The 27,599-nt window shown below is 45.4% G+C and overlaps 1 protein-coding gene across 3 annotated transcripts in view; it reads left to right on the forward strand.

Moving 5' to 3' along the window:
- Positions 1 to 564: 564 nt before the first annotated feature.
- The window catches only part of Matn2 (matrilin 2), a 142,374-nt gene continuing 115,339 nt past the window's right edge, over positions 565 to 27,599 (forward strand). Inside the window, exons 1-2 of one of the 3 annotated variants that reach the window (XM_034516989.2) lie at positions 565 to 801; positions 21,349 to 21,513. In XM_034516989.2, the coding sequence (XP_034372880.1) occupies positions 21,372 to 21,513 (142 nt within the window). In that variant the 5' untranslated portion in view covers positions 565 to 801; positions 21,349 to 21,371. The remainder of the gene's footprint in view (positions 802 to 21,348; positions 21,514 to 27,599) is intronic. The other 2 variants (XM_034516990.2, XM_076911252.1) reach the window with 2 other exon arrangements.

Genomic DNA, 27,599 nt, shown 5'->3' on the forward strand with positions numbered 1-27,599 from the left:
ATTTCTTGAGTCTTGTCTGAACTGGATTCTGTTCCTTCAGGGGAGGAATTGTACCTCTTCATCTTGGCATCTTAATGGCTTTTCCCATCCCAGGGATTGGTCCAGGGCCAGCGGATACTAGTAATATGAATTGGCTCTGGTGGGGCGGTCCTAGGCTGCCAAGACAACTTCTGGCCCTGTCATTAGTCATCTTAAGTCTCACCACTTCTTTCTTCATCATCGTGCTCCATGGGTACCTTCTGAAGAAAATTATCTTCAATTCAGGTTATAAGACTCCAGCTATGTCTCCTGTTACCAGGAAACCCTCACCCTACCTCACTCCCGCCCCAGGCCGACAAGCCCCCTAAAGCCTCTGGAGACCACTCCATCCCACCAGGGCTGGGGATGCCCCTGGAGACTGAGGTTGGCAGCAGGCAGGGAGAGAGACCAGGGTCCCGAGCTGGGGGTCTGCCTGCAGAGTGGGGGCAGCTCTGGCTGCTGCTTCTCCCCGCCTTCCCCATCCCCAAAGAGGACACCCCTCCTTCCGCCCGCCGGCTTCCAACCCTCCCGCGGTACCGCCTCCTCGCGCCGCCCTTGCAAGGAGCCTCGCAGTCAGCCAGCGAGCGCGGAGAGCGCTCTGGGATGAGACTTGAAGGCGGCGGCTCAGGACACGGCGTTGGCGCGGGCTTCTTGGTCGCGTCCCGGGAGTGGTGCCCAAGGAGCTCTGCAGTCCTCTGCGGGGCGAGGCGGCGGACGACGGAGACGGACCCTCACGGCTGCGCCCCTGTCTCGCTTCTCTAGGGCCGGCGGCGGTGGCTGCAGGTGAGCGCGGCGCGCTGACCCGGGCGCAGACAGATGACCCACTGGCCGACAGACGCACAATCTGTTCCGTTCCGGGGGAGCCGCTGTCTCCCTGGGGAAAGTGGGAAAGGAAAGCGGCGCTGCAGGGGCCCCCCGGCCGGGAGAAGTCCCGCCACGCCGGGCCAGGCGCAGGACACACGGCACGGCAGTAGTCCCCAAGTGCCCCGTGGGGGCGCTGTGCCGCGCTGCAGGGACACTCAGACCCGCTCCATACTGACCAGGGAATGGGGACTTGTTGAGTGGGTTTGCAGTGACAGTCCTATCTACCAGGTAGAAAATAACTTGGTTCCCTCTATACACTGGTAACTCAAGACCAGTGTCGTCTAGATTTCCTTTGCCTTCTCTGTCCAGCTCCGGCTTCCTTGTATTGCGGAAGAAGGAATAGGAAGAGGGCATTTTGTGTTGCTGGAAAACTGGAGGACAGTTTGGGGAGTGGACAGAAAAATATGGGGACAATCCCTTGTAAGGGATCCCAGCATCTCCTTGGTCAACGCTCACTCACTCGGCTTCCCCTGAGACCAGGCTTTCCCTCTCTCCTTCCCACCCCCGTATCTCTGTGCCTTCTCTTAGTTACCAATACTGGGTGCAATTCCCATTAACCTTTGAGGAATGGACAATGAAGCTGTAAGGATAAAAGGGTGGAGGCTTGGGAATCAGTAGGCCTCGTTCAAACCCCAGCTGCCAAGTTTACAGGCTGGAGTACTCGGATAACGAGCAACACAGTGCCTCAGTTTTCTCATCCGTCTAGAGGGGATTGTAACGCCTACAGGGATAAATGAGTTTTGGTGGAAGTAGAGAATAGTTCTATAATTCTCCGACTGCTACTGAGCTCTGCCGCCCACCTTTTCAGAAAAGGAAGGAATCTGTGTGAACATCGAATTCACCCCCCCCCCCCCCAACTCTAGGGCAAAGCCTTCTGAGGGGTGCGCTAAGATGGCAGATAATTTATATGTGTTAGTGGAGGTTTTGTGCAAAAGTCCGTTCTAGCACGTTCTCTCTGCCTTCTTTCAAAGTGATAAGTTCACAAGGCCAGTCAAGATACCAGGGTGAGTTTGTGGCCTGGAAGGTTTCCTTTAAGCCTCTGAAGTCTATTCTCTTAGAAACTCCAATGAAGAAGGCAATGGCTGCAGGTTTTCGTCTTCTGTCTCCCTTCTGTACCTACTTTTACTCCAGTTGATAGGATTCAGCTTCAGACCCAGCCCCCCCTCCCATCACCAGCCAGATCATTTCTATAAATCCAGGCTTTGGAGGTCCTGGCTTCCAGAGTCCAGACCCAGGCAGTCAGGAGGCTTGGGACCTGAAGTTCATTGCTGAGAGTATCATAGCATAATTGGAATCTTAGACAGCTTTGGACAACCGGCAGGTTAAACTCCTATTAGCTAAGATCATTCATGTCTACTGCAAAAGGCTAGGTAAAAACTGGTTGTGGTGGTGCATGGCTATAATCCCAGCACTTGAAATGTAGAGAGGCAGGGGGATCCAAACTCCAAGGTCATCCTTGATTATATAGTAAGTCTAAAACAAACCTGGACTACATGAGACCCTTTTTCAAAAAACCAAAAGGAAAAAAAAAAAAAACAACAATTGGAATGAGGTTCAAGATTTTAGTGAAGGCAAAGAGATGTTGCCACTGGAGAGTCTGAAAAAAAAAACAATTCCAGTTTGCCTAGAAGCAGTTCTTATTGGTAACTAAGAGAAGGCACAGAGATACGGGGGTGGGAAGGAGAGAGGGAAAGCCTGGTCTCAGGGGAAGCCGAGTGAGTGAGCGGTGACCAAGGAGATACTGGGATTGGCAGAGCTCAATGGAGAGGTAACACCAGCCTGGCCAGCAAGGGCCTTTCCAGGAGTTCCTCTGGCATTTGCTTGCTGGTTCTATCCCATGCACAGCATCTTTTCCTGGGCGTCCCAGTTCTCAGGACTGGGATTCCCTTCCCTGTCTAACATGAACATGGGGATGATGTACAAAGTTCTGGGAATAATGACTGATACCCCAGAGAGTGGTGTACATAGTGTTGCTAGGAAACAGTGTGGGGTGGGGGTATGCTCTTCCAAGAGCTCTAGGAATGCCAGCCCATTAGGTCACCTTTGAGTTCTGCAGTACAATTCAGCAGCCAGTCACCGCAGCCTGAAGGCGGCTTAGTGGCAGGGCTGGGCTAAACTTCAGAGCTCTTGGCCATTGTCAGTAGTGACAATGACAGTGACCTGGGCACAGAAGAGAAAGCTAGAGAACAGCTCAAAGCACCATGCTTGACATCTGAAGAACCAGAGTTCTAGTCCTATCTCCTCATACCTGTAGGGGCTTTAAAAAGTGATCTGTGCTCTGTGCCTCAGTTTCCTCCTCTGTAAATTAGGGGTAGGTTGTTGGGAAAACTGACCTCATTTGCACATGCCAGAAACTTAATGCAGTGGCTGGCTCTGGGCAAATGGTTGGTACTTACTGTCTATCCTTATTACCTTGGCCTGGTGAGATCATCAGGTGAGATACTGTCAAAGGTCTTACGATAGGTTCTGAGGGTCAAATGGAACTCATGTGACTCCATCCAGTATTCTAGGTTTCAGACTGACTTGGCTGAAACAAAGTTTCATAAAATAGCTACATATAAAAACCAGTGACTGAGCAGGCTCAAAGTTTCAGGAGCGTTGACAGAGAAGCCACTGCCCACCTGTGGATGGACCCAGTGGAATACTCATAGCCACTCACAGGTTATTGTGACAGTTCCCTGTGGCTGCTACAACAAACCACCACAAAAATAATGGCTTCACACCAATTCATTGTCTTGCAGCCCTGGAGGTCAGAAACTGAAATGGGTCTCAAGGGGCTAAATAGACACATCCTTTCTGTTGGCTCGAGGAACAATGTAGCTCCTCATGTTTTCTGACTTCTAAAACTGATTGTGTTTTTTATTTGTTTGTTTTTTTGTTTGTTTGTTTGTTTTTGTTGTTGTTGTTTTTTGTTTGTTTGTTTTTTTGTTGTTGTTTTTTGTTTTTTTTTTTTTGCCCTGGTCCTGTCTTCCATTTCAAAAAACGAGGACCGGCATCTTCCAACTTCTCTGTCTCTATGTATCTCTCTCCTCCCTAACTGGTCCATCCCCCTCCCTGCCTCTTCCAGTCTGCCTCTACCTTCTCATTGCCATTCACCCATTACTGTCTCTTAGATTCTTATAATTACATCGAGTCCATTAGGAAAATGAAGCTCCCTCTACCATCTGGAAACCTTGACTAATCCATACCAGCTAAGCCCTTTTTGAACCCTTGGCTTTTTCAAACTCAGACAAGAAGTTGCGACTTCTGTTCCTTTTGTATTTTCTCTATTTCTTGAACCAAGCACAGCTTTTGATTCTGGGCCCTTAACACAAGCTGTTTCTCCAAAAACAGAATTAGGTGATTTTTTTCAGTCTAGAAATTTCTAGCATCCAGTCCTCTTCTATTTCCAGTGAATGTTTGTATTAGTTTCCCACGTAACAAGTCACTACAAGTTTAATTGCTCAAACCAGTACAAATGTACTAGCTTATTGCTACAGAAGTCTGAATTCCGAATGATTCTCATTGGGTAAAATCTATTGTCCTCGCTGGGCAGTGGTGGCGGTTGCCTTTAATCCCAGCACTTGGGAGGCAGAGGCAGGCAGATTTCTGAGTTTGAGGCCAGCCTGATCTACAGAGTGAGCTCCAGGACAGCCAGAGCTACACAGAGAAACCTTGTCTCGAAAAAACAAAACAAAACAAAACAAACAAACAAATCCATTGTCTTCAGGACTGGAGCCTTCTGCATTTCCTTCCCTTTTCCACCTTGCTTGCTTGCTTGCTTGCTTGCTGCATCCTTGGCCTGTTGTCTTGACCATGACGTTCAAAGTCTATAAACATCACAATGCCACCTGCTGGGTTCTCTCTTTTGTTTCTGTTGAGGACCCTTGGGATTATATTTGGATTCCTTGACTAGTCCAGGGTTATCTCATCATTTTTGTTTTTTGAACAGTTATGTGTATGAAACGTTTTGCACGCCTGTTGTCCTCACAGGCCAGAAGAGGGCATCAGATCCTCTGGAGCTGGAGTTAGAGTAACTCCGAACTTCTGTGTGGGTGCTGAGAACTGAGCCTGGATCAGCAAGAGCTGGCAGTTACTGAGCCCTTTGTTATGATTACGTGTAGCTCACTTGACTTTCAGCTCATGACTCTAGTGCGGCCTCCTGAGTGTGTTACTGGAGTGTGTTCCACCATATCTGGTATCTCTCTGTTGTTGTTGTTTTTTAAAATAATTTGTTTAATGTATATGAGTACACTGGAGCTCATCTTTAGACTGTAGCTGTCTTCAGAGGGCATCAGATCCCATTACAGATGGTTGTGAGCCACCATGTGGTTGCTGGGACTTGAACTTAGGACCTCTGGAAGAGCAGTCACCGATATTAACCACTGAACCATCTCTGCAGCCCTGGTATCTCTGTTTTAAAGGAGTTTTTTCTTTGTTTGTTTTAGTTTTTTGGTGTTTTTTTTTTTTTCATTTGATTACTGGTCTTAATTCTTGTTCTTAATTTCCTTTAGGACAGAGCCACCTTTAGTTTAGAACACTATTACTCTAGCGGCATAGGGCTTGAGGGGTGCTCTGGGGAGTGGCAGCAGTCCGGTACAGTCTTGTTCACTAATCATTCCCCTCTAGAAGGCCCGTGTAAAAGAGGATTCTATGAAGCATTCTTTAAATGTTTCAATTCCTGGGAGAGTGGAGGGCTGGAGTGATGGCTCAGCGGTTAAGAACACTGACTTCTCTTCCAGAGGTCCTGAGTTCAATTCCCAGCAACCACATGGTGGCTCACAACCATCTGTAATGGGATCCATTGCCCTCTTCTGGTGTGTCTGAAGACAGCTACAATGTACTCATATACATATAAATTAAAAAATATGCTTCAATTCTGGCTGGTTCATAACAAGATTTGGGGACCGAGCCTTGCTTAGCTCTGAATGCTTATCTGGGGTTGTAGCTCTATAGGAGAATGCTTACCTAGCATTCTTTTCAAGGACCAGGTTTCAGTTCCCAGCATGCACTTATTTCTTGTGGCGCTAGGGCTTGAACTCTGGACCTTACAACACGCTAAGCAAATGCTTTACCAACTGAGCTTCATCTACAACTTTGATTCCCAGCACTGAAAGACACATAACTGAGTGATAAGTAAGTGTATGAAATGATTAGACACAATGTAGGTCAGCGGAGCTTTGCACAGTGAACAATGTAACCACTTGCCGGCTCTGTACCTAAGCTCCTCACTGAGTCCGAGTGAATTACGACCTATCTTCTGAAGTATCTCTGTCAACAAAGATGAATTTTTAGAGTGAAACTTTTTGTGATGCTAACATATGCAAGTGTGCACCGGTCAAGAAAGCAGCTAGAGGTGAACAGGGGCATAAACAGCAATCTGATTTATCAGCAGAATAATCTTAGCACCCAGAATTCCTGTTTATACCAATTTCTGTGTGCCAGTCCTATCATGCAGTCACCATACTGATTGCTATGATTGCAGATTAGTATTTTATCTTGTTCACTACAAAAGCAGTGATTCACTCCTGCTGCTACACATCTCACCATGTTACTGTTTACCCACTCAGCTCTTGGGGGGCTGCTTAAATTCACACCTTGTTCCTAAGGGATGACAACCTGCCCAGGACCTCAGTCGTCATAGCTCCATTCAGGCAGGAAGGAAGACACTCTGTGGAGGTATGTGTCCTCATTTGGAGACATTCAAATGGAAGTTTAACGCTGGAGGGAGAGGGAGAAGGAGAGGGAGAATATGAGTATATATGAGAGTGTATTTGGGTACCCACAGCGTCCAGACGAGAACATCAGATTCCCTGGAGCTGGAGTTATGGGAGCTGCCAAAACCACGTTCTGGGAAGTAAACTTCAGTCCTTTGGGAAAACATCAAGTGCTCATACCTCCTAAGCTAGGATGGTTTAAAAGAGCAACACAGTGCATATCTAGGTGGTATAGCGTATGGATGCATGCTTTCAGAACATACTGAAAATCTGGCTGTCCACATGGTCTGTAAACTAGGACTGCTGGCCTGGGATACAATTTCTAGTGACATGTAATACATGGATTGAAAACTGGCTGTGTCCCAAGCCACCTAGAAGTGAAGATGCAGGGGACCTCAGAGGCATCTTTAGTGTTAATACATCATCTGCAGTGAACCGGCGGTGGGGCAGCGGCTAAGGTGCTTGCCTGCAGAGGGTGCGGGGCCCTCTGCCGTCTCTCTCTCTCTATCCTTGTGTTCGAATCCTGCTCCGTCCCATTTGTCTCCGCCCGTGTCACATGGGGAAAAAAAAGTTTAGGGCTGGAGAGATGGCTCAGTGGTTAAGAGCACTGACTGCTCTTCCAGAGATCCTGAGTTCAATTCCCAGCAACCACATGGTGGCTCACAACCATCTGTAATGAGATCTGATGCCCTCTTCTGGTGTGTCTGAAGACAGCTACAGTGTACTCATATGCATAAAATAAATACATCATCTGTGTTAGAGAGGCAAGTAACACCCCAAAACATTTTCGTTTTATGAAAACGAAAGCAGAACTTTGTTTTATAGAATTTTTTCATCAAAAAGCATTAGTTTTAAATTTATATGTGGTTTTACAATTTAAAACATCTTCAGTATGGATCAACTGATACATTATAAGAATTTTGATAATTCATCTATAGTTTTTTTAAAAAAATATATGTTAGATTGGTCAAGAAACTGGATGTGATGGGCTGGAGAGGTGGCTCAGTGGTTGCGAGCACTTGAGTCTGCAGAAGAGTTCAGTTCCCAACACCCATATCATGGCACACAACCACCTGAAAATCTAGTTCCAGAGGACCCAGCGCCCTCTGCTGACTTCCAAGGGCACTACATGCACATGTGCCATTCATACATGGAGGCAAAACATTCACACACATATAAAATACAATAAATAAGTCTGTGTTTTAAAACATTATTTAAAAAAGAAAGAGCACATGAGGGTCCTGCCATTAGGAAAATAAGAACCTTCTACTAGGGTTGCCTCCATCTGAGCTGAGGCAGTAAGTAAACACATGGGCTCGAGCTACCAGTTTGCTTTGACCTTTATTGATCTTCTGTTGAATAGACATTTGTCCAGCACATTGATGCTATACAAACTTACTTACAAAATTTGGAACCAGCATGTTGGAGACACAGGTGACAGGGTATAATAGCAAAGAGTAGCTCATACCAAGACAGGAAGAGATTTGAGGTAGTAAGAAAAATAAACGAAGTACGGACACAGAAGACCAGACAACAAGCCCATCTGTAATGTATGGAAAAGTCAATCCTTGTGAAAATGTGGGACATTTTATTGCCTGAGTGACACATGAGTCAAACATGGAGGGCTGAATATCATCTCAATTAAAACAGAGTATAGGCACTGGAGCATAGGCAAGGCCACCCACTGCAAAACAATCTGGGTGCTTCAGGCTTCACTTGGAAGCCTTGGGTAAATGTGGAGACATCCATATTGGAGAGATGCCCAGTGGTCAGTAATGGGGCAGGGGGGCTGAGGATAACATTTGTTCAGTGAGGCCATTGACGGACCTTGAACAGGTGAAGGAGCTACAGAGAGGCCATTTTAGCAGTGCCTCAGAGAGTCTGGGTGCAAAAGGCCTAAATTGTAGCTACCAGCAGCTACGGGAACCGGGTTCGCCTGAGAGGAAGCCTGGGAATGAACGGGAATGAAGGGCAAGAGAAATGTGGGGCCAAGACAAAGTTCTCTGATCAAGGCCCAAAGTTTAATATTTTGCTTTCACATATAAAGTGTAAGCCCCACCCCCCAGAGTCTCTTCTCGGTTCAGCCCAGGGGCTGGGCAAGGAGATAGCAGTCCGGAAGGTGTCAAGGCTAGCTCAGCAGGCAGTCCATTCTTCTTAGCTCGGTAACAGACTGTAGGGCACCAAGTCTGGCAAGGCAATGCCTCTCCTAGGTCCTACTGTTGTTTGGTCTATTGTGGTAAAAGACTCACAGGCCCGCTTAGGCATGGGGGAAGGGCACAGTTCCCCCTTAATTTTTTAAAATGGCAGTGCCAATATCTAGACAGGGCACAATATTTCATTCCGTCTAGGGTCTCAAGTGGCCAGGCGACTGTGCCTGGCTTAGGTTGGCGTTTATATTACTCCTATATTACCCGTCATTGAGGAAATCATACATAGCATATTGATGTATGCCTCCGCCTTAGGTTTATAGGAGCTAAAAATTACTCCTATAATTATCCATCATTGAGGAAAACATACATAGCATAATGATGATGCCTCTGTCTTAGGTTTATAGGAGCTCAAAACACTCTTACCCGTCATTGACTAACCAGCCATCATTGGCACACTCTTTAGACCAAGACTGCATTCAGACCAAAGGACCTGTGGGCATGCACTAGATGCAGTTCTTCACAGCGATGTGTAACTGCCATGATGAATAGCTGAGCTTGCTGAGAGCAATCCTGTGTGAGGGCAACCAATCTGCTTAAAATACAAGGTTCAATGGTTAAAAGCAACATGATTATCCAAGCAATGTAGAAAATAAGGTTGGAAGTGGAAGTATTTCAGTATCTAATCCAACTGCTAATTAGCAGGGATCAGACACAAAGTCTGGCCACCAGGTATATAGTGGGTGGCTTTAAGTAATGATAAAAAACACTCTCCAGTAAGAGTGGAGATTATATACCAAGTTAAATCAGCTGGTTGATAAAGATTTTGAGCCATCATCATCATTAGAATCATAATTATTAGGCTCAAGATCTGTGTCCACTTGACAGACCAGTCTTTCAGGCAGCCATCAGGCTCCATTCTCTTTTTCTGAAAAATGTAGACTGACCCACGACCCCAAATTAGAACAGGATTGGGACCACACCAAGTATTAGTTTAGGGGTCTCTCCACAAGACCCTGACAAATGAGTTGGAAGTAACTGGATGCCAGTGGCAATCTGCTGCAGACTGACAGTGCAAAATTGGCTGCAGCCACAGAAGCCACAGAAGCAGCTAAGAGACAAGAAGGCAGCCAAGAGAAGAAAGTGAAGTTTGTGTATGCCTGAATGCGGTCAGGATGCAGAGGGCAGATGGAAACTGGTTTGCAGTTACTGGTCTAGGTGTAGACAGCTAAGCCAAGGGGTAGGTAGCCTTGACCATAAAAGGACTTGAGGAAGAGAAGATGAGTTCCTGCCTGGACAAGCTGAATCAGCAGCAAATCTTCACCTCTGGTTGGAAGTCACAGTCATGTTAGGTCAACCTGGTAATAACCAGGGTGTAAAATTTCTAGCTGCCCACGGGTACCTTTATGTTCTAGCATACTTTGGCTTCCCATTTGCTGGCCATGCAGAAGATGGCAGTTCTGATAATAGGCGGAAGGAAGACAAAGGGGGCCCAGCTCTGAGATTTATTCTCAGGATGGCCTGGTTTTCTATAAATGCTTAGAGTCATGTATTGATCTTGCTGACAAGAAGTCTGTGAGGGACACAGATACCAACCTGATGTCCCTCTGTCTCTCTCTGCTTCAGAGGTGGCAGGCGGGAGAGTCTTCATGGTTTTACCAGTTCTAGCTCTGCGGCCTTGGAGGGTCTCTATCTATAAACTTTAGCATTCTATCCTCAAAAGTAAGATTTTATCTGTTTTGGCGGGGATCAAGTGAGATGACAGTTTCCAAAATACTTGGTTCCCTGCCTAACCTGTCATAGACACTAAGCCAACATTTATGCTTTTCCTACTTTTTTTCTTAATTACATGTACATTTTTATTGTATGTATTTATGTGCATGTATGTCCGTAAGCACACACATGGAGGTCAGAGGACAACCTGTGGAAGTTGGTTCCCTGCTACCACATGAGTCTTGGGGATAGAACTCAGACTGTCCCATTTGATAGCAAGTGCATTCACCCACTAAGCCATCTCCCAGCCTGCCACTTCCTTTTCTTATGTGAATGGGCCTTAGCATTGGCTATAGACTTTTCTAGAAGAGCACGGTTCCCTGGGTACCTACAAGGTTCTTGTAGGTACAGACACCACTTCCATGCCATGCCTCTTACTGATGGTTAATTAAAAACCAGAAAGTTATGATATACAAGTGAAGTTGCATGAATATCAACAGCCAGATCTCTCAAATAAAGGAATGGCATTGTTCTTGACTCTGGAGGGATCCTACTTGGCTGGTGAGTCAGATAGTGACGCTAAGAAGGCCCCCAGCTGTTAGAGCAGCCTTTCTCTGTCCCAGCATCTTGGTAAAGCTTCGTGAAAGAACTCATTGTCTCATGGAAAGGAGACAAATGGCTCAAACAAAAGTCAAAGTGCTTGTATTATTTCAGAACATTCTTTCTGTGCCCCCTGTTGCTTCACTGAGGCTGTTTCTCACACAAAAGTTCTCCTCATTTGCTCAGAGGTGAAAAGACTGTCCTTAAAAGCCTTTTCCGTTTTCCTCTCAGGGATGTATGTATAAATGCCAAGCCAAGAAAGTACCATTGACTTGAGGACAAGCATCAACTTATTATTATGTGAAAAATCTATATTGTCTGATTATATTAATCACATATAATTACATTACATAATATTACCATTATTATGTATTTATAGAATATCTTTCCTATTTTAATTAGCATATATCAGTGAATATAATAATGGGTTTCATTACAACTTTTCAGACACAGACCCAATGCATTTAGACCCCATTATCCTTTCTTGTTCCCCTCCTGCCCCCACTCATCCCTTTCCTCTTCCCAACTCAGCCCTCATCTATTCTCATGCCTTAAAGCTTTAATGGGGGTTCATGTGGAGATGGAGAACAACCTTGTAGAGTCGGTTCTTTCCAACCAGATCTCCAGCCTTGAGAATCGAGTACTTTATCTCCTGATCTGTCTCACTGGCAGATGTCTGTGTGATGCATGCCTCCCCCCATCTCTGTCTCTGTCTGTCTCCCTGTCCCTGTCTTATCTCTCTGATTTTCCCCCCACCCATGTGTATGTGTTTTAAGATTGATTACAGGAACAGGGGTAACTTACAATGGCTCCGCCACTGAAGAAAATGTCTCTCCTAGCAACCATTAGCTACCTAGAGATGCTCTGGGAGGGACAAGGCCTGGGAGCTGCATGGGGACAGGGGATATTAACAGGCCCATCCAACCTTGTGCAGGTCTTGTATAGGTAACCAGAACTATTGAAAGCTTACCCACGCTACAGCCAGGCCACACTTAGAAGACAATGTCCCACAATATTCCAACCCTTCCCCCAGCTCTTCTATGATGCGATTCCTTTATTTTTATAATAGCTTTTTTGAAGTTTAACTTACAATGAAATTCATTAATTTTAAAGGGTGTGATTTGGTAAATTTCAACAAGTGCATTGCTTCATCACACCCATAAGGTAAACGTTTCCATAGCCTCCTAGCTTTCCCTTTGGCGGCTTCATATCTGGTTCCCTTTTCTTACCCACAAGCCCATTGATTTGCTTCCTGTTCTTGTTGTGTAGTTTTGCCCTTTATTGAATATCGTCTAGTCAGAGAATTCAGAGCGTAGTCCTTTTGTGTCTGCTGCTTTCATTTGGTGTGGTTCTGGGGTTCAGATAGCAGAGCACCCCTAATGGCTCAGGAGTCCAGTGTGTGGACGCTCTGTAATCAGCTGACCGCCATTGGGTCATTTCCATGTCCAGCGTTGGAAAGCACAGCCTCTGCAAACATCCGAGAAAGAGTTATTGTGTGGGTGGATGCTCTTGTCTTCTGAGTAAGTGTGTAGGGTCAGGGTTCAGAGAAGACAATGCTTTTGATTTTCCTGTGGTTAAAGGTTTCCCAGGGTGTGGCCTCTTGGAGCTTAAAAGCATGGTGAATAGAGACAGTGGGTTACCTTTGCTGTGTTTTTGGGTATAACTTTATGAGAAGCTGGCATCTATGCTCCAGAATGACACACCACGTTGCATGCTTACCAACAACTCGTGAGGGTTCCAATGTCCTTGCATCCTCTCAACATGGCAGGCATTGCGCTGTGGTGGCTTCCCCAGCAGGTTTATCGGGGTGTCTTGTGGTGCCTCCATCTGTATTTCCTTAACAATTAACATTTGAATATCTTTTCATGTTTGTCCTCTACTTATCCTTTTGGTAGTGGTTTGAATAGGAATGGCCCCCATAGACTCATTCTGTGTTTGACGGCTTGGCCATAGAGAGTGGCACTATTAGGAAGTGTGGCATTGTCTGGAGACCTGTGGCCTTGCAGGAGGAAGAATGTTGCTGTGAAGTCAGGCTTTTAGGTCATTTGTATTCTCAAGCTACGTCCAGCCATATAGTCTCTCTCGTTGCCTGCTGACTCTCAACGCCTTTCCTAGCACCATGTCTGCCTGCACACTGCCGTGCTTCCCACCACGATGATAACGGACTGAACCTCTGAAACTGTAAGCCAGCACCAATGAAATGTTTTCCTTTATGAGTTGCCATGGTGATGGTGTCTTCCCACAGAAATAGAAACCCAAACTAAAACATTCTTCAAACCTTTGCATATTTTAAAGTGGTCCTTCATTTCTTTCTCTTTTTTTTTTATTGAAAAGGGTATACATTTTTTATATTAACTATACAAACCATTAATCATATATATTCATGAATATTTTCTACCAGTTTGTGGCTTACCATGCCAGTTCCTTTTGAAATAAGAAAACTTTAAATACTTTCAGATACTTACATATATTTAAAAATTGTGAACTGGGGGCTGATGAGATGGCTTAGTGGATAAAGTTGCCCATTGCCAATCCTGACCACCTACGTTTCATCCCTGGAATTCACATGGTAGAAGGAAAGAACCAAATTTTGCAAGTTGTACTTTGAGTTTCATGTGCAAACTGTAGTACACATGTATCATACATGTGTATACACAGACATAAAATAAATAAATGTAAAAAACTTTTAAAATTATGAACTTCAGTATTGTTTTGTAAGTAAACATATTAGCTGGGTTTATGCTAATGAACCCAGCTTGACAAAATTAGTGCATATTCTGTATTAAGTGGCTTATGTGCAGAATGATAAGAATAACGGATAGGGGCTGGCAAAATGGCTCGGAGGGTAAAGATCCTTGTCCCTGAATCCGACATCGGAGTTCAATTCCTAGAGTCCACATTGTGGAAGGAAAGAACTGACTTCCACAAGTTGTCCTCTGACCTACGTGTGCACACTGTGGCATGTGCATGCCCCCGCCCCCAATAAATAGATAAAGGGAAAAAAAAGTAACAAAAATAGCTAGCATTTATTCAGTACTCATTGAAGTGTTTATAAAAAGATAAAGAGATAAGGAGAGTATGTTCTGTGGGTGTGTGGAGAGGTATAGGGAAGGGGATGTCTCAGCGGGCCCATGCAGGGGCATCTCTTCCCGTGAGGGACCAGTCACACACCGATATAGTATAGAATAGAGTTTATTGAGGGCATGGGGGAGGGGAGCCAGGAGAGTAGTAGAGGCAGAGAGAGAGAGAGAGAGAGAGAGAGAGAGAGAGAGAGAGAGAGACCGGCCATGAGAGAGAGAGGAAGGGGGGAGGGGGCAGAGAGGCAAGAGGGTAAGAATAAGATTAAGAGGGTAAGAGAGTAATAGAGAGACGAGGGGGCAAGCAGCCCCCTTTTATAGTGGACCAGGCCTACCTGGTGGTTGCCAGGTAACTGTGGAGGTGGAGTTTAGACAGAATACTAACACTCATTATGCGCCAGGTACTTGTGTGTGTGTGTGTATATGTATATGTATATGTATGTGTATACATCCATATGTGTGCAAACATTGAATTCATACAATAGTATACTGGCTGGTTTTGTGTGGCAACTTGCTACAAGCTGGAGTCATTACAGAGAAAAGAGCCTCAGTTGAAGTAATGCCTCTAAGAGATCCAGCTGTAAGGCATTTTCTCAACTAGTGATCAGTGGGAGATGGCCAGGTCCATCGTGGGTGGTTGTTGCGGTAAATATTTTAAACCAGCAGCACTGATCTTGCTTGTTCTTAATCAGCTGCCATCTTCCCGACTAGCCTAGGCCTGCGGCCACGAGCATCGACGTCTGCGGGGTATTTTTGCAGCTGCTCGGCTCAGGCCTTGGGCTCAGGCCCCTGACTAAGGCAGCCATAGACACCAGCCCTGCCACCCATGAGATGCCAGTGTGGGAGATGGCTCTGCCAATCTCCCACGCTGTTTCAACAAGGCTGGGCTGACTCCAGACCATCCCGCCATCCATGCAGTACCCGGTAGAAATGAGACTCTAATGTTTAAAGATTATCCAATAGCTTTATATATTTGGTAATGCTCAATAAACAAGATGCCCACACAAATGGAAGTGTTAACCAATTAACTAACTTAGATATAAGTTGTTACCCAGGACTGTTCTCGATCCATGCGTGGTCATCCAGGGCTCCTACATCTCTGTCTCTCTAGCTCCTCCTCTTCCTTCTCCTCTTCCTTTTCCTCTTCCTCTCCTTACTCCTCTCACCTTAGCTTCTCCCAACTTGCAGGGAAATTTCCCCGCTACAGGTGGTGTCATCCATGGCTGGTGGTCCTGGTTTCTATAACAAAGCAAACTGAGCAAGCCAGCTAACATCACCCCTCCATGATGTCTGCATCAGCTCCTGCCTCCAGGTTCCTGCCCTGTTTGAGTTCCTGCCCTGACTTCCCCTGATGATGGACTGTGATCTAGAAGTGTAATCCAAATAAGTCCCTTTCTACTTAACTCAGTTTTTGGTCATGGTGTTTCATCACAGCAGTAGAAACCTAAGACAAACAGTATCTATTGTTATCTCAATTTAAAGACAAGGAGACTGGGCAGAGAAAGGCCAGTAACCTACCCAGTTAGATGGCTTAAAGTATTTGACTTTGTTTATTTTTAACTTTCTATCCCTCCCTTGTCTTCTGTACCTTTTGTTGATGATAGTGACTTGAAAATGAAACCATTCTTTAAAATCAGTTAAGCACCCTTACCTGGGCAGCAGAGTAGAGCTGACCCTGACCTTGCAATGAGCATTGCAAGCAAAGAAGTGAGGACGAAAGTGTACACTGTGGGCACACTGTGACACACCGCAGCTTCCACAAGGAGAGTTTTTTCTCCGTTGGGGGGCAGAGGTTGCTAGGATGGAAGGCAGGTATAAGGGCAGGGGGAGAGGACTGGGATTGGGATGCATGGTGTGAAATTCACAAAATGCCAATAAAAAGTTTTTTTTAAAAAAAATCTAGTTAAGCACAACCACAATGCAATGAGATCTATTTTCAGGAAAATCATAATTTTTCATTACACCATCGTCTAAATGTTTAACATAAGTACAGATATGTTAGGCAGTATTCAAAGTACACGGAATAATTCTGAAAATGTAAGAACACTTTTTATTTTTTTCAGTGTGGAGAGAAGAAAAGGTATATATACATACAACATACACACATACACACACACATATATACATATACATATACATATACATATACATATACATATACATATACATATACATATACATATACATATACATATACATATATATATATATATATATATATATATATACACATTAGGAGATAGGGAGATGGCTCAACAGGTCAAATCTTTGCTGAGCATGCTTGAGGACCTGAGTTCAGATCCCTGGAATACCTATAAGGCCAGGCCTTGCAATGAACATCTGCAGTCTCAGCACTGGGAGTCAGCAACAGGAGGACCCTGCAGCTTGCTGCCAGCCAGTCTAGCCTTAACAACTAGCTCTAGATTCAGTGAAGGATCTGGATTCAGGAGAGAAAGATGCTTAATGCTGACTGTCTTAGTTAGGGTTTTACTGCTGTGAACAGACACCATGACCACAGCAACTCTTATAAGGACAACATTTAATTGGGGCTGGCTTACAAGTTCAGAGGTTCAGTCCATTATCATCAAGGTGAGAACATGGCAGCATCCAGGCAGGCATGGTGCAGGAGGAGCTGAGAGCTTTATATCTTCATCTGAAGGCTGCTAGCAGAATACAGACTTCCAGGGAGCTAGGATGAGGGTCTTAAAGCCCATGCCCACAGTGACACACCTATTCCAAAAAGGCTACACCTCCTAATAGTGCCACTCCCTGGGCTAAACATATATAAGCCATCACATTGATGAATTTCTGACTTACACATATATAAGTGAGCACAGCAGAACACATGTATATATCAGAGATATAACACACACACACACACACACACACACAAACACACAATTACAGACAGAATTGAATTTTCACGATTATCTTAGTTGTATGTATTTATGGGGTAGTATAATAATGTAATACAGAATCTATAACAAAGTTAGCATACTAGGGATTTGCATCTCCTTAAAGCATAATAATTTATTGTTTTAAAATTATAATATAATAAGATCATTTTACCTTTCCTTTTCTCTCCCCAGTCTCTTCCATGCACCCCCGTTGCTCTCTGTCAAATTCACGGCCCCTTTGTATTTATTGAAATATAACCTGCTCAGTGTGTATAATGTTATCTGTATGATGTGGGGGCTGACCACGTGGTATTGGAAAGCATGCTATCATGGAGGGGGCTCTCCCCTGAGGAAGACCACGTCTCAGTCTCCACGTTTCCCAGTTGCCCGTCATTCTTTGTATAGGCCTTAGGCCCTGTGAACTTTCCCCCTCCAGAGTTATCTGTTGGTGGTGATGGTGTTCAGGTCTTGTTTAGGAGCCATGATGAGATTTCACGGGTGTTGCATTTCTAACATTTCTGGAACTTACAACCTCACTGCAACCCTCCTGCTGCTCTGGCTTTTACCATCTTTCCAGCCTCTCTTCCACAATGACTCCTGGTCTTACATGCAAAAATGTAATGTAAGCGTGTCAGTGGGGATTGGGCACCACACAGTCTCTTGATCTCTTAGTTGTAATTTTCTGTAACGGTCTTTGTTGCAAAGAAAAGTTTCTTTTTGTTCTTGTTTTTGTTTTGTTTGTTTGTTTTTGTTTTTGAGACAGGATTTGTGTGTGTGTGTGTGTGTGTGTGTGTGTGTGTGTGTGTGTGTGTAGCCCCAGCTCTGTAGACCAGGCTAACTGGCCTCAAACAAACAGAGATTTGCCTGTCTCTGCCTCCTGAGTGTTAGGATTAAAGGCGTTTGACACCAACAGGAGGCTAAGAAGTTTCTTTGTTAGGGGTATGAAATATACTGTGTAAGGACAAATATTTAGAGTACGATTAGAAATTGTCCTGGTTTACTAAAGTTGTGTTTAACCCATTTTTAAGCTGAGATTAGAACCTGGCATGGTGGTGAGCAGTTTAGTTAAATACTGGGGTGGCAGAGGCAGGAGGCTATCCTTATGAGATAGAGGCCACTCAGATAGTAAGATGCTACCTCAAAATATAAAGTCAAAAAATCATAAACCAACATGTATACATAATTGGCTCAAATGCAGAATGATAAGAAGTACAACATACGTGGCTGGAGGGGTGGCTCAGTGGATGAAGGCGCTTGTCCCCCAGCCTGACAACCTGAGTTCAGTTCATAATATATTTATGTATGGAACAAAGCAGATTGAACTGGAGGAGACTCCACTAAACTAAACGAATCAGGCACAGAAAGATACAATTTCCTTACTCACTCACAGTGATGGTGCCACACCATCCATGTCACAGTGATTCACAGTGATGGTGCCACACCATCCATGTCACAGTGACTCACAGTGATGGTGCCACGCCATCCATGTCACAGTGACTCACAGTGACGGTGCCACACCATCTATGTCACAATGAGTCTCTCACAGTGATAGTACCACACCATCCATGTCACAGTGAGTCACTCACAGTGATGGTGCCACATCATCTATGTCACAGTGAGTCACAGTGATGGTGTCACGCCATCTATGTCACAGTGACTCACAGTGATGGTGCCACACCATCTATGTCACAATGAGTCTCTCACAGTGATAGTACCACACCATCCATGTCACAGTGAGTCACAGTGATGGTGCCACACCATCCATGTCACAGTGACTCACAGTGATGGTGCCACACCATCCATGTCACAGTTAGTCACTCACAGTGATGGTGCCACACCATCCATGTCACAGTGACTCACAGTGATGGTGCCACACCATCCATGTCACAGTGACTCACAGTGATGGTGCCACACTATCTATGTCACAGTGATTCACAGTGATGGTGCCACACTATCTATGTCACAGTGACTCACAGTGATGGTGCCACACCATCTATGTCACAGTGATTCACAGTGATGGTGCCACACCATCTATGTCACAGTGATTCACAGTGATGGTGCCACACCATCTATGTCATAGTGACTCACAGTGATGGTGCCACGCCATCCATGTCACAGTGACTCACAGTGATGGTGCCACACCATCTATGTCACAGTAAGTGACAGTGATGGTGCCATACCATCCATATATGTCACAGTGACTCACAGTGATGGTGCCACACCATCCATGTCACAGTGACTCACAGTGATGGTGCCATGCCATCCATGTCACAGTGACTCACAGTGATGGTGCCACGCCATCCATGCCACAGTGACTCACAGTGATGGTGCCACGCCACCCATGTCACAGTGACTCACAGTGATGGCGCCACACCATCCATGTCATAGTGACTCACAGTGATGGTGCCATGCCATCCATCTCACAGTGACTCACAGTGATGGTGCCATGCCATCCATGCCACAGTGACTCACAGTGATGGTGCCACACCATCCATGTCACAGTGACTCACAGTGATGGTGCCATGCCATCCATGTCACAGTGACTCACAGTGATGGTGCCATGCCATCCATGTCACAGTGACTCACAGTGATGGTGCCACACATTCTATGTCATAGTGACTCACAGTGATGGTGTCACACCATCCATGTCACAGTGACTCACAGTGATGATGTCACACCACCCATATCACAGTGACTCACAGTGATGGTGCCACACCATCTATGTCACAGTGACTCACAGTGATGGTGCCATGCCATCCATGTCACAATGAGTCACAGTGATGGTGCCACACCATCTATGTCACAATGACTCGCAGTGATGGTGTCACACCACCCATATCACAGTGACTCACAGTGATGGTGCCACACACACCATCCATGTCACAGTGACCCACAGTGATGGTGTCACGCCGTCCATGTCACAGTGACTCACAGTGATGGTGCCACACCATGTATGTCACAGTGATTCACAGTGATGGTGCTACACCATCTATGTCACAGTGACTCACAGTGATGGTGCCACACCATCCATGTCACAGTGACTCACAGTGATGGTGCCATGCCATCCATGTCACAATGACTCACAGTGATGGTGCCACACCATCCATGTCACAGTGACTCACAGTGATGGTGCCACACCATCCATGTCACAGTGAGTCATAGTGATGGTGCCACACATTCTATGTCACAGTGAGTCACAGTGATGGTGCCACACATTCTATGTCATAGTGACTCACAGTGATGGTGCCACACCATCCATGTCACAGTGACTCACAGTGATGGTGCCATGCCATCCATGTCACAGTGACTCACAGTGATGGTGCCACGCCATCCATGCCACAGTGACTCACAGTGATGGTGCCACGCCACCCATGTCACAGTGACTCACAGTGATGGTGCCAAGTCACAGTGACTCACAGTGATGTTGCCACATCATCTATGCCACAGTGACTCACAGTGATGGTGCCACACCATCTATGTCATAGTGACTCACAGTGATGGTGCCAAGTCACAGTGAGTCACAGTGATGGTGTTACACTATCCATGTCACAGTGACTCACAGTGATAGTGTCATGCCATCCATGTCACAGTGACTCACAGTGATGGTGCCACACCATCTATGTCACAGTGACTCACAGTGATGGTGCCACACCATCTATGTCACAATGACTCACAGTGATGGTGCCACACCATCTATGTCACAGTGACTCACAGTGATGGTGTCACACCACCCATATCACAGTGACTCACAGTGATGGTGTCACACCATCCATGTCACAGTGACCCACAGTGATGGTGTCACACCATCTATGTCATAGCAAGTTGTGTGATTAATATCGAGTCATTATGAAAGCAAATAATAACTTTTAAGATTATAAAAAGGGCCAATGGCTAGAGAGATGGCTCAACTGTTGTAGAAAGTACTTAATCCCAATCCAGGGTTTCTACCCTGCCTTTGACCACTTAGTTCCAGGATAAATGACACATGCAACCTGTGTTTACAAGAAGTCTAATCAGCACAAGGGCTGAGCAGATAACTACCCTCTGTGCTATTAAGATCTGTCTTCTATGGCTAACCTTGAATTTGTTACTCCAAATGGCCAGCCCTCAGGGCCACGTTTTCATGAACTTACCTAACCCATGGCGGCTCCTCCTTCCTCCTTTCTCCTTCGCCTGATGGTTTTCTCTCAACCCCACAGGCACCCTCACTTTTAGAAAGGGCAAAATCAGACAAGTAGCATGTTTGGGACCTGGAAAATCAGGGCAACGGGGCAGCAGCACACTACCATCAGGGTTGCCCAGAAAGCTCACTTGCCTTTCTCATGTTGTATTACAGCTGCAGCCCTCCTCCTCTTGAAGATGGAGAAGATGTTGTTGGGGTGCTTGCTGATGCTTGGGCAACTCCTCCTTGTCCTCCCAGTTGGAGCCAGAGAGCGTCCCCAAGCCAAGTTCCCCTCCAGAGGCCGTCATGTCCAGATGCATCCACAGACTGCACTGCTGGGTGAGTGAGAATTCCTACAGCAGTAGGCAGTGTGTGTGTGTGTGTGTGTGTGGTGTGTGGTGTGTGGTATGTGTGGTGTGTGTGGTATGTGTGGTGTGTGTGTGGTGTGTGTGTGTGAGGATGCGTGTGTGTGTGTGGTATGTGGTGTGTGTGGTGCATGTGTGTGTATGTGTGTGTGGTGTGTCTCTGTGTGTGTATGTAGTGTGTGTGTTGTGTGTGTTGTGGTGTATGTGTGTTGTGTCTGTGTCTCTGTGTATGTGTGTCTGTGTGTGTGTCTATCTGTCTGTCCGTTCCTGGACCAAAGTGCCTGGGCTAGAGAGGCTCCTGCCTCTGAATTCTCTGCTGCAGTGCTGAGGACTCTGGGAATCCCACTGGCAATTGACGCCTCTGTATTGAGGATGCAAAGTATCCAGGTTTTTAAATTAAAATTAGGCTTCTATTTTAAAGCCTTAAGTTTAATGTGGGCATATAACTTTGCTCTAATACACAAGGCCAAAGAGTTTTCTTCTGAAAATATCCTTGCTGGACTTGCCTGGATAGGGGTGTTATAAGAAAAGAAAATGTATTAAACTTGTCTGGATAAGGCCATCCGTATTCCAGCATATGGTGTTATAGGGAGAAGCAGGCAATGCAGACAGGCAGAGCCTGCATCCAGACATGGGGAATGAAAAATGGCAGGTCTCAGTAATTTCTGTTTAGTAAACATGTTTTCTCCAGAAAGAAAATGCCACAAAACATACAGAATACCAGCAGATTGTCTGGCCTGACACACAGGCTAGCTGTTAAATGTAGGAGAACGTATTTTGGAATGGGTCTGGATTCAGGTCCTGCTGCTGTTTCTCACTGGGTGACTTCTCTGAGGCTCCATCCCCTCATTTGTAAAATGGAAGCAGAGAGATTGGCTTTGCACCATTTTCAGGGAAGTAAATGAGGCGATTTCTGTAAATTCTAAATATGTAATAAGCGTTGGCTTTAGCGCAACCCCACATGATCTCTGAAACCACTTCACCTTCATAGCTTGCAGGCAGCTGTTAAAACATAGGCCCTTTGGACAGGTATCTGGGGACCAAAAATTACAGTCAGGGACCTAGGGATTGAAGAACCATGTTCTGATAGGTCAGAACCTGTTCTGATTGACCGAATACTGAGCCCGTCTTTATTCTCCTAAGAGTCCCTGGTTCGTAGTGCCATAAATGCATGTCTTCTACATACTTTGAAAAGAACTGGAAAATGTTTAGCACATAAAAAAATTAAAGATATTTATATGATAAACATTATACATATTTAAGTATATATAAATAACTGAACACATCTTGATGCTTCCTGTATCACCATCTGTGACTGCATAGTTGGGCTTTTTTTATTTTTTAAAATAATGTTATTGACGGAACCCAGGGACTTTCATATACTGGGAAAGCATGGCATCACCAAGCCATGTCTACAACCTCATAATGGATTTTTGATACAGCTAGTTTGGGGATGAGCCATCTCTGGTTTAATTGGAAAAGCATATGCCTTCTCTTTTCTTCTCTTGGCTCCAAGTCTGTGTTTCTGTCTTTCATACACACACACACACACACACACACACACACACACACACCTCTAAACTGATAACAGTCAAACCTTCTGAGACAAGAGACAAGAGATAGACACTTATTTTTCCAAAGGCATTAATTCCTGTGTAATGGATAGAAGGAGAATGGTCTTCATGGGATTCTGCATTTGCATGATTAGTCCCAGTTGGTGAATGGTTTGAGAAGGATTAGGAGGTGTGTCCTTGTTGTAGAAAGTGTGTCACTGGAAGTGGGCTCTTCTTTTTCATTTATTCATTCTTTTTGGATTTTTTTTGGTGGGCGTAGGGATGGGAGTGGAGAGGATTGAGATAGGTTTTCAATGAGAAACAGCCCTAGGTATCCTGGGACTTGCTTTGTAGACCAGGCTGGCCTTGAACTCACGAAGACCTGCCTGCTTCTCTGCCTCCTAAGTGCTGGGATTAAAGGCATGTGCCACCACACCTGGTGAGGATGGGTTTTATGTCATTGCCAGTTCACTAACTTTCTGTGCCTCTCACTTGTGGATTGGATATGAGCTCTCATCTGCTGCCCCAGTGCCATCTTGTCTGTTCCATGCTCCCCAAAATGGTGGCTATGGACTGACGCTTTGAAACTAAGCAAGCCCCAGTTAAATGCTTTCTTTTATAAGTTTCCTTGGTTAGGATGTCTCTTCACAGCAACAGATCATTTACTAAGACATCCCACAACCAGCATCATCCTCTCTTCCTCGTTTTACTGGGGAATGTGACGGGGACAAAGGGGTGGGACAGGTCACATCTGCAACCTGGGCTTGGAAGCGGCATGCTGTGTGCAGTTACCTTTCTGCTCCCGGAGCCTTGAATACTGAGGTTCCCAAACATGGAGAAAAGCATGCTTGCTCACAATGGATGCTTCCATGAACCTGAAAGGCAAACCCTGCAGCTCTGGCCAGGGGTCTGGATCAGTCTCTTTTAGATGGCACTCTGAAGAGAACCAGGTGAAGAAGCCAACAAGTTACTTTAGCCAGATCATGTGGCCTCCTCTCCATCTTTGTTGGGGTCAAGGAGTCACCCCACAAACCACACAAACACGGATCTCAGACAGGGATGGTTTATTGAACACACACCCTGAGATTGGTCAGTTAGGCTGTAGCTCAGAATTTTGGGGCTAAGCTACAACCTTGAACATTTCTCAGGGCTTGCTTAGAAAGGAAAAAAAAACCCACAACGAACTCGTGCAGGTACAGGAAGTGCTGCCTGGTGGTTGGCTCTGACTCGGCTATTTTGGATAGCTAGATAGAACAGTTCTAACTGACCTTTATTCTGATTGGTCTTCAGAGGAGCATATGGTTGTTGAAACTCTTAAGGTTGACAAACCTCATAACATACATAACATAACATAACATAACATAACAGGGTATGTGATCAGCGTGACCTTGCTCTGAGTCAAGTTACTTATTTATCTATGTCAATGAGTGGCAGGCATGTTACAACAATGCGTAATAGCTGGCAGGCATGAACAACATGGCTTCAGCTGTGCTGGGGGTGGGGTGGGTCAGGCCTCTGCAATCCTCACAATAGGGTATCTTCTGTTTTATGTGTGTTTGGTTTTCTTTCTATGTTCAGAACACTGTCCAGGGCACATGGCAGTCCTGGACAGTGTGTCACTTTGGCCAGAATTACAGCATCTCTCAGCATGATGTATTCCCTGGTTACTTGCTTACAAGTATTTCTCTGAATTTTGAGTAGAAACAAAGTTGTTTCTTAGGTCATTCATTCATTCATTAGTTCATTCATTCATTAGCTCATTCATTCATTGACAGGGTCTCAGTACATAGCTCTGTCTGGTCTGGAACTTTCAATGCATATTAGGCTGGACTCAAACTTAGAGAGATCTGCTTGCATCTGCCTCCTGAGACCTGTGGTTAAAGGCATGTGCCACCATGTCCAGCCTACATAGGTTAAGTTTTTGTTCAAACTCTTTAAGGTTAAAAACCTCATACATGTGTATTTTATATCTGATTTCAAATCAGTCTCAGTAACCAATGGGGCTGGAAAGACTGTTCTAGTGGTAAAGTCCTTGCTGTGCAAATATGAGGACATGACTTCAATTAACCAGAATCCATGGTGTTTTGTTTTGTCGTTTTTTTTTTTTTATAAATGCCTGGCATGGTTTAGTGTGTCAGTAAGTTCAGTGCTGGGGAGGTGGAGACAAGAGGGCTCAATGGTTAGCCAGTCTAGCCTACTTAACCAGCCTAGGGCATGTTAGAGATTGTCAAAAGAACAAAGTGGGTGGAATCATGAGGAGAAACACCATCTGGTCTATACACCCATGCACACGCATGCACCTACACACACATAAACATGTACACACACACACACACACACACACACACACACCACCACCATCAGAAATGTACTTCTCTACCCGTTCCTCCTACCAGTGTGTTAGGCCACTCCTTCCTTTATCCACATGGACTTATCTTGTCTTTTTCATCCACCTGGGGCTTCTACATTGTGATAGACATAAAATCCAGTGTGGGAGGATTAAGAGCAATGGCCTCCATGAAGAGGTGTAGTGCGGTGGTGGGGAACAGGCTTACGGAAAGAGCAGTGTGACCGTGCAGGCATCTCCAGCCAGTCTGCCCCCTGAACATGCTTTCTCTAGCCTTTTGATCTCAGGAATCTTCCTCATACACTCAAGAGTAAAATTAAGAGGTTAAAAAAGCTTCTTATGTGAGCTAGAAATACCATGAGTCACTCACCAGGAGCTAAAGTGAAACTTAAAAGATACTGACAAAAAAAAAAAAAAAAAAAAAAAAAAAAAAAAACAACAAAAAAACCCAACAACAATCAGTCCCTCCCATGTTAATGTAAACTATGGTGGTACATGCATTTAATCCCAGCACTCAGGAGGCAGAGGCAGGCATCTCTGAATTCGAGGCCAGCCTGGTCTACAGAGGGAATTCCAGAAAGAGCCAGGGTTACACAGAGAAACCCTACACGATCGCTTTACCACCGAGCTGTATTTCCAGCCATGGCATGTTTTGGTTGGTCTATACATAGATGCCACATAAATACACATATCATATGTAGTTGGAGAAATGAGAGGCATCTTGTAGCAGTCTTCTCATGTGGAGTCTCCTTTGTCAGTACATGAAACTTGACAGTGGTTTCTTGGAATTAGTTGTTCTGTGGAACCTAAAACCTCATTAGTCAACCTTTTCTTGTTATATTCACTCATGAAAGTCTGAGAGAATGAAATATGTGTTTCTGACCTCATGGATCTTCTGAAGGAGTTTCAGGGAACCTAGGGGCCCACAAACCACTTCAATGATAGCCGATTTAAGGGAACACTACCTGTGAAGATCATGGAGGCCATGACCATGGAGAGCCTCAGGTTGTGCAGGCAGCACAGGGATGAGACTGGAGCTCAGAGGCAACCTCAGACATTGCCCTGAGGATGCTAGGCCAGGCCACGTAGGGGCTCTAAAAGGGACACAAGCTAAGAAAAGCAAAGAACTAATGATTTGAATCTTCGGGGGCTTCTAGGAAAAGTCTGAGCCTTTCAGCAGACAGTAATGCTGACCACTTTGACTTGAACCCGAGGGACCTTCTAGACCACCACAACCTTCCTGGACAGACAAAAACCAGGCTCTAACTAGCCATGTGGCTTGCAAGAGCCATCCAGAGCAATGCTTTTAGGCCAATTGGTTCCTACTTTACAGCCCAAGTCTCTTCCATGATGGTGGCAGGTAGAGTCTGAACAGCATCTGTGCTGTCCCCAGAGCCCAATAGGTTTCTTCTCATTTTACCAATGGCACACACCCCCTTGCCAGTTCCTCCCCAGGCTCCTCATGGTGATGTCAGCTGGAGGACACATTGTCCTACCCTCAGATACTGCCTGTATCATCTGTGCACATTTGTTCTCTTTTATACATCACTGTTCTATGGGGCGGTAGAAGTGTGTGTGTGTGTGTGTGTGTGTGTGTGTGTGTGTGTGTGTGTACTGTTTCCAGGGCAACCAGCACAGCATTACAGCCATTTTAGAACCCTGTTCTTGCCCAGTTGCTCTCATATTCTCCATGTCCTCCGTTCTGAGAGTGGGAAGGGAAGCCTCTCCATGGTCTTTCCATGTAGGTGTTCTGCTGCTGACTTGTTTGCAACTTTGTCTCTCCTGGGTATTGTTGATGGGTTTATGCCTTCCTACACTGCCAGCTGTCTTAGTTAAAGTTCTATTGCTGTAAAGAGACACCATGACCGTGGCAGCTCTTATAAAAGAAAAACCTTCACTGGGGCTGGCTTACACTTTCAGAGGTTGAGTTCATTGTTGTCATGGTGGGAAGCCTGACTGAGTACAGGTACATGGGGCTGGAGAAGGAGCTGAGAATTCTACATCCAGATCCGTAGGGAGCAAGGGAAAACTGAAACACCACTTCTCCAACGAGGAGAAGGCCATTTTTATTCAAGCCACCACAGCAGCCGTCCTCACTTTGTTTCTGTCAACTAATCTTGAGGCCGTTTCCTTTCCCTGTGTGTTACCTCCCCTGCAGCA

This window comes from Arvicanthis niloticus, chromosome 13 (assembly GCF_011762505.2).
Source record: "Arvicanthis niloticus isolate mArvNil1 chromosome 13, mArvNil1.pat.X, whole genome shotgun sequence".
NCBI lineage: Eukaryota > Metazoa > Chordata > Mammalia > Rodentia > Muridae > Arvicanthis > Arvicanthis niloticus.